Source organism: Nelusetta ayraudi, unplaced genomic scaffold, assembly GCF_046127955.1.
Source record: "Nelusetta ayraudi isolate G7.1 ecotype Tasmania unplaced genomic scaffold, CSIRO-AGI_Nayr_v1 ptg000006l, whole genome shotgun sequence".
Classification (NCBI taxonomy): Eukaryota; Metazoa; Chordata; class Actinopteri; order Tetraodontiformes; family Monacanthidae; genus Nelusetta; species Nelusetta ayraudi.
This window is the reverse complement of record NW_027466056.1, coordinates 1,304,298-1,314,795: the sequence shown is the minus strand read 5'-3', so window position 1 is coordinate 1,314,795 and position 10,498 is coordinate 1,304,298. Positions and strand designations below refer to the sequence as shown.

The 10,498-nt window shown below is 49.3% G+C and overlaps 1 protein-coding gene across 1 annotated transcript; it reads left to right on the top strand.

Moving 5' to 3' along the window:
• The first annotated feature begins 1,422 nt into the window (after positions 1–1,422).
• Positions 1,423–7,046, top strand: LOC142879310 (galanin receptor type 2-like). The gene is made up of 2 exons (XM_076012493.1): positions 1,423–2,452; positions 6,059–7,046. The coding sequence occupies exons 1-2, from the start codon at positions 1,644–1,646 to the stop codon at positions 7,044–7,046; spliced, it is 1,797 nt and encodes a 598-aa protein (XP_075868608.1). The 5' UTR covers positions 1,423–1,643.
• The last annotated feature ends 3,452 nt before the right edge of the window (positions 7,047–10,498 follow it).

Here is a 10,498-nt window from a genome sequence, read left to right as displayed (position 1 = left end):
GGAGGAGGGGAGGAGGAGAGGAGGAGAAGAGGTGAGGAGGAGGGGAAGAGGAGAGGAGAAGAGGTGAGGAGGAGGTGAGGAGGAGAGGAGGAGAAGAGGGGAGGAGGAGGGGAGGAGGAGAGGAGGAGAGGAGGAAGGAGGGGAGGAGGGGAGGAGGCGCCCGGCAGTCACGTCTCAGGAGAGGAGGAGAGGCGGGAAGGATGAGAGGAGGAGAGGAGGTGGGCTGGATGGATGACACCGTCTCAAATTCCCATACTGTGCGCTGTGTGTGTGTGTGTGCGTGCGTAATGATGATGATGATGATGCTCCATTCCCTCCCTCCCTCTCTCTCTCTCTCTCTCTCTCTCTCTCTCTCTCTCGCTCTCTCGCTCTCTCTGTCCTGCAGCGGCTCGCTGCTCCCTCCAGCAGCAGCAGCAGCAGCAGACTGGAGAAGCCCGTCGGTGTGACACAGCCTTCTGGTGACGCTCCGACGCGCCAGCTTCTTCTTCTTCTTCTTCTTCTTCTTCTTTTTCTTCTTCTTCTTCTTCTTCACTCGCGCCGCTTCAAAGGCGCTGGCGCATTGACTTTAAAAGCGCTGTCAAGCCACCGACAGCCTCTTTGCTGCCGCTGCTGCCTCCTTTTTTACACCCCGCATCCTGCGCGGATCTTCCGACACTTGAACGCCTCTCCAACACCTCCAGGCTTCCAGCTGGAGCGAGGACTGCGGTCAGCAAACACTCAGCGGCTTTGAGGTTGGGTGATCTCCTTTATTGCGCTCTGAAAGTTTGTTTGCGCAGCTGTTCGGCTCGAATGGCCGCTATTGAGCATGCGTTTCGTCTGTTTGGCTGGCACAGCTCTCGCTTGAGAGCAGACTCTCTGCCACAGAGAATTATATGCCCAAAATGAACCGTCAAGAAACTGGCCATTGAGAAGACGCAGCCAAGCCTTTAAACGCACCACAGATCAGAAATGCCCTAACTTTTTTTTTTTTTTTTTTGCCAGTCTTTTATTTTATGTGAGCTCAGCAACAACCTCGCGGCACGTAGCCGACCGAGGGACGTCGCTCCCACTGATTCCTGCCGACTGTGTTTTCCCTCGACAGATCGGACCGCATCCCTGTGATGCCCTGAACATTTGAGGGCTGAGAGAGAGAGGGAGGAAGGAAGGAAGAGAAAGAGGCAGAAGAGAGGGTGGGAGAAGAAGGATAACGGTCTCCGTGGGGTTTTTGCTCTCTCTGTGTGTGTGTGTGTGTGTGTGCGAGGGAGAGAAAGTCTGTTAAAGGCTGCGGGTGGATTATCCACATCGCACTCTCCCTGGGGAAGCGAGCGTATGTGCTGCACCAGCATCGCAGAGACGCATTAGCCTCATGACTCTGCCCGGCTGGAGTCATGAGGCTGGATTCCCCTGACGTAGGCTGAGATTGGCCAGTGAACCTGTTTTCCCAAACACAAACCCGGGAGCACGCGACCCTGATGTGATGCTACAGGTCGTCTCTCCGGACGCTTCTCCGCTTCTTTGGTTTTTTTTGGTTCACGTTACTCGTGGATGGATTTCAATCTGGCCGAAAGGAGAATAGTGTGACACGCTCGGCAGCAGCAGCAGCAGCAGCAGCTCTTACACCTTGTCACCGCTCGGCTCTCTTTGGGGCGGGGGGGGGAAGCGCCATGGATCTGCTGCAGCTCCGGCGGCCCGACTGGAGCTCGGCTCCCACCAGCTCCTTCAACGACAGCTCTCAGGAACGACTCGACCGCACCTCGGGCCTTCACGGCTCCAGGACGCTGCCGTTCTCCTGGGGCTCGGCCACCGCCTCCCTCCAGCGGCCGCCCGCCACCGCCACCTCCGACCCTCACGCCTCCGCCCCGGCCCCCGCCTCCCCCTTCCCCTCGTCCGTCTCCACCTTCTTCTCCAACGACTTTGGCGACCTGGAGAACATGCTCCTCTGGACCATCCACGAGCCCGGCACGGTGGCGCTGACCGTCATGTACTGCCTGTCCTTCCTGCTGGGCTTCGTGGGGAACCTCACCTCGCTGTGCGTGCTGGCCAACCGGCGGAGCCGACGGCTGGCCGGCGTCAGCGCCACGCGCAACCTGCTGCTCAACCTGGCCGTGTGCGACCTGGCGGTGGTGTGCGTGTGCATGCCCATCACGCTGGGCAGCCGCATCTACACGGCCTGGGTGTACGGCGACCTGCTGTGCCGGGCGGTGCCCTTCACGCAGGCCGTCTCCGTGTCGGCCAGCGTGCTGACGCTGACGGTGATCAGCGTCAACCGCTACTACAGCGTGCGCTCGCCGCTCCGGGCGCGCTCCATGTTCACCCGCCGGCGGATCCTGGCCACCGTGGCCGTGGTGTGGGCCGTGTCGTCGCTCATGTGCGCCCCCATCGCCGTGGTGAACCGCAGGCGGGAGATCAGCTTCGGGAAGTTCACCCTGCTGGTGTGCCAGGAGGAGTGGCCGCAGCCTCGCCTCAAGCAGGGGTAGGAGCCGCTTTGACTGATTGGGTTTTGATCTAATAATGTGAAAGCTGCTCCGTGATCTCATTTGAAATGCTGGACGTCAGTCTGGTAGGGAAATCTTGTTCTGCGCCACCTCCTCACCTCTAACACGCACACACACACACACACACACACACGCACACACACACACACACACACACACACACACACACACACACACACACACACACACACACAGTAAAGAATGAATGAATGGTTGTTGTTTTTTTCCGTTTACAATGTACTGGTGTTGTAGTCAAGACCAAGACAACAAGTAACAAGTAAATTGAGTGCAATCAACTGATAGAAAAGAAAAGAAATAAAAAAAACCTTACACTGGTTGTTTTTTTTTTTAACTCAGAGAAAAATCAGTTTTAAATTTTCTGCTTTTCGGACGTTTGTTCAGACCTGTTTTTTCAAATCTTTCATGCCATGCAAATTTAATCCACTCTTGTTTGCAAAATTACCCGCGCAGCATTTTCAGTTGCCTCGAGAGTGAGTCCTACTGTTTTATCTCCCCATTCCTGTCTTTCCTCTTTGCTTTGCTTTGCGTTAGTGAGCCAATGTAGTGCAATGCATCAGTGTCATCTGACAAAACTTCAGAGTACAACATAAAAATAAGAGAACCTGCCCTCAGGGCGACTGCTTCTTGCCTCAGGGCTTGGACTACATAAATAGTTGCAATTGAAACAACAGAACAAAGGGGCTTTTTATGGACAGCAAAGCGGAACTCTTGTCCACTGGCAGCCAGAGGGCAGATACATGCACAAGCACTCGTAGCCACTTCACCTGCTTGCGTTTCTCCAAAGGTATTTTTGTTGATCCAAGATTGGCAATTAGCATAATACGGTGGCGCAGTGGTTAGCGCTGCCGCCTCACAGCAAGAAGGTCGTGGGTTTGATTCCGGGCCTGGGACCTTCCTGTGTGGAGTCTGCATGTTCTCCCTGTGTCTGCGTGGGTTCTCTCCGGGTTCTCCAGGTTCCTCCCACACTCCAAAAATCATACATGTGAGGTCAATTGAAGACTCTCAATTGTCCGTAGGCGTGCATCTGAGTGTGAATGGTTGTTTGCCTCTATGCGATGAACTGGCGACTTGTCCAGGGTGTCACCCTGCCTTCACCCTAAGACAGCTGGGAGGGGCTCCAGCAGACCCCCGTGACCCTGAATAGGAATAAGTGGGTACAGAAGATGAATGGATGACAACATATGTTTTTAAGGAAAAAGGGAAATCATCATGATTTAACATAGAACCAAGGCGTATGCAAATGAAATAATTTGTGTACCCTCACAAGTGAAAAATAAACATAGTAAATAATGTATGTCTATAAAAATGAATAAAAATCATCACACCGTCCCCAAGCTCACCCAATCTTCATTGTCTGCTTGTCCAGAGTAAGAATAAAATGAAAGAAAGCAGTAGAAAGTCTCTCTTAGTTTGACTGCTGATGATCAGAAGGAAGTGGAGACCCAACAGTCTAATATCCATCCAACCATTTTCAATACCCGCTTATTCCTGGACTCAGGGTTGCGGGGGGGGGGGGGGTGTCTGCTGGAGCCCCTCCCAGCTGTCAAGTTGCCAGTTCGTCCCAGAGCCACATAGAAAGAAAAACAACCATCCATCCATCCATTTTCCATACCCGCTTAGTCCCGAGGTCAGGGTCACGGGGGTCTGCTGGAGCCTCTCCCAGCCGTCTTAGGGCGAAGGCAGGGGACACCCTGGACAAGTCGCCAGTTCATCGCAGGGCCACATAGAAACAGACAACCATTCACACTCACATGCACACCTACGGACAATTTAGAATGTTCAATTGACCTCACATGCATGTTTTTGGAGTGTGGGAGGAAGCCGGAGAACCCGGAGAGAAGCCAGCAGACACGGGGAGAACATGCAGACTCCAGGGCCCCCAGGCCCCTAGGCCCGGAATCCAACCCACGACCTTCTTGCTGTGAGGCGGCAGCGCTGACCACTGCACCGATTGAATGAGTGCCATTTTTCGGGACAAAGGACATTCACATGCACTAAACATGCACAATGCACTTGGTCTGGCTTTGTAAACAGGAGGATAGAAAGGCCTGGAAATGAAGAGACAGAGAGGGATGGAGGGATCATTAGACGCTCTGAGGAGATGAAATACCACCAATGGAGCTTTTATTACTTGATATCTGAGATTGATGGAAATCGCTCGTCGCCCCTTTTAACCAGATCCCAACCATTAGTCGTGTTAAAATCATTTATTTTCCAGAGCTAGAGTAAACACAACCAATCTTCTTTCCATTAATGGGGCCATCCATTAACTCAACCCCTGCAGAGCCCCGGCTACCTGCGCACCATTCAGTCAAAGGCTTATTTTTAGCACTTGTCTTCAAACATGACACAGCTTGGGGGTCCTGACTCATTCAGGAGGTGACAGCAGGAGACCGCTCTCGCCCGGTCACTGCCTTCCATCATCAATAGGTTTATGGTCTGTCTGCTTCAGCAATAATTGGCTTTTTACGGCTAATTAAGCGGGGGGGGGGGGGGGGGGGGGGGGGGGATCAGATTTACTATCCAGCCCAAGAAAATCTAGCTTTTTTTTTTTTTTTTTTTCACCATTAATTTAAGCTATGGCCAGTGAGCTCACACACTGACAAGATGAAATATTATTGTTGCTGAATTGGACTACTTATAACTGACGCTGCTATGCTAAACGGGGCTTTGTGCTCCATGTTTTTGATGATTTACTTGAAAAATCTGTGCATGCAACAGTTTTGTTTGAAAAACCGCTCGGCAGTCACGGGTCAAACCCGAAACATTTTATTTATTTATTTTTGGAAGTACTTGAGCGCTTCTATCCTACACGGCACCACTGCCGGCTATATTGACAAAAACAAACAAACAAAAAAAAAACATTGATCCATGTTTCTTCTTTTTTGTTGAAAATTTGCGTCGCGTTTTTGCATCAAAACTTTTCTAAATAGCAGCATTTTTCAATGGAGCAGCATTGTTCAGAGCATCTCCAGCAGTGCCATCTCAGTTTTTCAACACTCCTTCATAATATTTCTACGGAAGCACAAATTATCGTGAAAATGATCACGTAAAAAAGATCATGTGATCATTCTCACGTTCTAACATGATAGTAAACCCTGTGTTTCGCAGCGTGGCAGCAATGCGCTTCCGTAGCAATTAGAGCAGGTCACGGGGAAATGATTGGGCTTCATTGTATTTGTACACAGATTATAGAGCTAGATTCAACTAGATTTCCAGAGCCCCAAAAGTTCTTTGAACCGCTGTCCTATTGTGCCTTCCTTTTCAGTCAACTTGAGTTGATGCAAGCGCATTTACGTGTAAATTATCACAAAATAACGTGATCGTTTTTACGTTTTAATGTGAAATGTTCACGAAATAACATGATTTCGTGATAATTCTCACGGAAAAATGTGACAGTTTCACGTTACACTGAGCCCTGTTTTTTTTTTTTTTTTTTTTTTTAGGGTGGCAGCATTGTGCTTCCGTGCATTTCAGACTGATTTGATTTTTAAAATGAAAATGCGACAAAAAATACAAATAAAAAAAATACTGAACAGCCTTTTTTTTGTGTTCCTCCACAGATACAATGTGCTCCTGTTTGTGATGCTCTATTGCCTACCAGTGGCCTTTAACCTCACGATAGGCTTCCTAACCGGCAGGAGGCTGTGGGGCGGGAAGAAGTTGACTTTCTCTGACCTGGATCCTCGCAGCCGAGCTCTGCACGCCTCGCGCCTCAAGATGCGGCAGAAGATCGCCAAGATGGTCGTCTGCCTGGTGCTGCTGTTCACGGTGTCCTGGCTGCCGTTCTACTTGGCCGACCTTTGGATCGACTGCGAGCAGAGGCCGCCGTCTTGGCTCCTGCAGACACGGCCGTTCGCCCAGTGGCTGGGCCTGACCAACTCCAGCCTCAACCCGATCTGCTACTGCTTCATCGGGGACCTGTATCGCTCGGCCAAGATGATACGGACACGCTACTACCAGAAGGTGGCCTCTCTCTTTGGCACCTCCTCTTTCACCAGCTCGGCCAGGGTGACCTCCGCCGTGACGGTGATCACCGACGCTAAAGTGGCGGCGGCCGCAGCGGCAGCTGAGCGCCCTGGAGTCGCTGCTGCTGCTGCTGCTGCTGTATCTGTGGTGACCATCCCCAGGCTGCTGAGCCTGGCCACAGTCCAGGCGTTGGGACAGAAGGTCGTCGACGACTCGGAAAGCCAAGCAGGCTCTGAACACAGTATCTCAGACTGGTGCCGGTCCAGTCCCAGCATGTGCGACGGCTCCCCCTTCTCCTGCCGGCCGCACGCGCTTCAGCTCCCAACACAAAGCCTGGCGCCCAGGAGACACTCAGTGAATGACAATGCGGAGCCATTTCCTCTCGGCATCAGGTCTGTGGAGATAGACATGTTGAGTTTGATGAGAAGGCATTCAGGGGACAGAATATACGGGAAGACAGCTGATAAGAGGGTGGGGACAGATGCCTTCTGCTCCTCTGGGCAACACAGGGGCAAAGTAGCACGGAGCTATTCCCCAGGCGGGGACATTGCTGAGGGCGTGACGGATTTAACCAGCTTGTGATGCCTACGTGCGGACGGCGCGTCAGAAGGGAGGACGTTTACCTGGAGATCCACAGCTGGGGGCATGGTGTTTGAGGAGGAAGTGGCCCCTGCACAGGGGAAGAATGTAGCAGGCGCATGAATAATGTGAGGGCAACCTGCAAGTTATACCAGAAGTGATTCTTTTGCCAGTTGCAGTGCTTGTGTGGCATCTGCCTGATTTTGCTCCATTCTGTCATTGAGATTTGTTCTTTTCTTTCTCTTTGGCTTTCAAAATGACTTTGACGCACATGCTGTACACTGTAGAACCACTCCTTCCACTCCGTCATTCATGCATTCATTCATTCATTCATTCATTCATTCAGAATAGTGTACATGGGGTACGTGGCTATATATGGATATTTGTGGATGACAGTGTGCTCTCAAGTAGGTCCCATTCAGCCGGGTGAAGTGGAACTACTGCTGTTTACTGTGAAGAAGAAAATGTGAGCAGGCGTCAGGTGAATGTTGACCACAGCTAGAACAAGAGGGGTAGGAATATCATGAGCCAGTTCACACCACAACCACCAGCAATAGTGGTGGTCATGTGATGGTCCTATGTCGTTGTTGTTTTTTTTAATTTTTTTAAAATTTTTTTAGAAAATACCGATTTATCAGGAATATCAGAGCTTGGTAAAGTGATTGCAACGTAAGAGAAAGGCAAACTGCAAAAGGGAAGAAGGTCCAAGCTCAGAATCACCTGCAAGTTTTCTTCCCCACTCCCCCTTCTTGAACAAAGTCAGTGTTTTGTAACACATGCACTGAAAATGTTTCTCTTCAGAGGCCACTACTTTATTCCTCACTACACAGCAACAGCCCCGTATTCTGCCCCAGAGCCATTGTAAAGGTGCAGCTGTTCCTCTTCACAGAAACACAACACTGTTGGAGGTGTTACAAGAACTAAAAGACAGAAGCCGTTCATTCCAAAGAAGAATGCACAATAACGGCAGAATTCATGGAGACGAGAGTACAAAGACTTCACACAATTCTGTCTTGTTTTTCTGGCTGGCAAGGAGGGAAGATTGATGGGAACAATTTACAGTTTCCAAAGCGGGACGGCATAATACCTATTATCCACCTGTCACTTGGTGTCTTCCTTGTGTCAGAAACACTTAGACCTGTTAAGACCAAGTGACACGACACCCATTTTCACGACATCCGTTCCTTCTCTTTTGCAGCTCTGCTGTCACTCTTTGCAGAAAATGGAATTGTGTTTCGAGGGCAAATCCATATCAAGATTTCTGCATGCTGCTGCTGCCATCGATCACGGACTGAGGGGATGTGTTTAGAGCAGCGTTGAGCTGAAATCTCTTCGCGGATTAGCTAATATGAAAGTAAATGAACTCAAAGTGACATTTGACAGCAGCAGTGGAGACACACAGCCTGTTGACCAGCACATACCTTGTTGAGGTCCATGGACTGAAATAGGGAGGAGAAAAAGCTTTAAAGGTTATAATGATATAACACATGCACACATGAGCACACAAGGACAACAAACTCTAATCTACCCTCAGGCTGCCCAGACAGAGTCAGAGGTGGTGCATAGCCTGCACTGCTGTGAAACCAAGCTGCTAATCGTGCTTGCCCTTGCAGCAAAAGTTAGGAGGTGTCATATTTCAAGGCATTAAGTTGAGTCAAAACTGTCCTGTTTATGTCATTGGCTGAGGGTTTTATTTGAAAATCTACAACCCCTTCATGCTGTGCTTGGCTTCTCTCTCTCTCTCTCTCTCCCTCTCTCACTTTTGTAATGTGTTAAAAGCGGGCATGTGTACAAATTTGCATTTAACCTGCATTTCGTGTTTGATAAAAAATAAACCAATTGTCTGCGTTCACCTGCAACTGTGAGCAAAATGTCCCAGAATTTTGTACACATCATTTACAACAACAACAACAATGATAATAATAATAATAATAATAATAATAATAATAATAATAATAATAATAATAAATATTATTATTATCATTATTTTGAAATCATTCAGTCCTATAAAATTTCAGCTGGAAAACTGAAATAAATCTTATTTATCTAGCAGTGATAAGAGGTAAGAGGTCTGCACTGCTTTGGGATTCTTTGTCCGCTTCAGTTTTGCTCACAAAGACTTGATTAAATGTCAACAGGATCAGAATACAGTTATGAGAAGCTCTCGCTCGAAAAAAAAAAGAATGTAAAAGGTGAATTATGGTGACAGTCACAGATACTCTCATCAAACTGTGTCGAATGGACCTCTCCTCCTCCTCCTCCTCCTCCTCCTACACACCTTGTGAGCAGCTTCTCAGACGAAACCATTCGCCCAAATTCATATGAGTAAGTTTGCTTGTCACTGCAACAGCTCGTCACTAATATTAGATCAAAGTTTGAACGGTCACAGTTTGTAAAAAAAAAATAATAATAAAATAAAATAAAATGAAGACCCAGCTCCTCACCCTGTCCCTCAGGGTGCGCCCAGCCCAGCCCAGCCACCCTGCAGATGAAACCCATTCCGGCCGCTTGTATCGGCGATCTCGTTCTTTCGGTCACTGCCCAGAGCTCGTGACCGCAGGCGAGGGTTGGGAACGTAGATCGACCGGTAAATCGAGAGCTTCGCCTTTCAGCTTATAGCCGCTTCCTCACCGCGACAGACCGGTACAGCGACCGCATGGCTGCAGACGCTGCACCGATCTGCCCGTCTCACTGCACCTGAGGCAGGGTCTCTCCACCGACCCGGAGAGGACCAGCCACCTTTTGCTGCTTGAGGTGGCTTGTTGGTGGCCACATTCAGGTAAGATATTAGACGCAGGGAATAAATATTTCAAAACACTATATGACATTTCCTTCCGGCGAGGAGGCCGCGAGAAAATCCAATCACAATGGTTTATAATACCACTGTGTTCCTTAAAGTTTGCAAGTTCCAGCAGGAGGACCTTACTTTCACTTCCTCAGCGGCAGTTTGTCTTTTGTCTTCTCTTCCTCACACTTCTTCAGTCACTGCGTGGGCTGTGACTGTGCAGGGACGGTCTCACCACCTGGCCTCTTTCAAACTGGAACTCAGCACGCACAGTTAGCATCATCATCCTATTAGTATTAGAATTGTTATTATTTAAAAGGGACAGTGCATATTGATGAACATCTACATGCCAGAGGCTATTTTCCATCTGCAGTCCCTTTATTATATATATATTATATATTATATATATATATTTTTTTTTACCAATGTCTCTATCCGCATCAGCAACTTTTCTCATGCTGATTTTTGACTCCTCCCTCCCCATCGCTGCCACTATTTGCTGGATCGCTCTCATCTTCAACTTCAACTTCTCAGCCTCCTGACCAGTCCTGGCATCATCCACCACCACTAGTTGTCTGGACTCCAGGGATTTGGGTGTTTCTCTGCAGCTGCTCCAGCTGCTCCAGCTGCTCTGCCAGCTGGGTACAACCTCCACAAAAAACAAAAACAA

Bases quoted from the DNA above. Each gene is read 5' to 3' on its own strand.
- LOC142879310 (XM_076012493.1), top strand. From the start codon at position 1,644: ATGGATCTGCTGCAGCTCCGGCGGCCCGACTGGAGCTCGGCTCCCACC. The intron at 2,453-6,058 runs GTAGGAGCCGCT...GTTCCTCCACAG, and splicing joins CAGCCTCGCCTCAAGCAGGG to ATACAATGTGCTCCTGTTTG.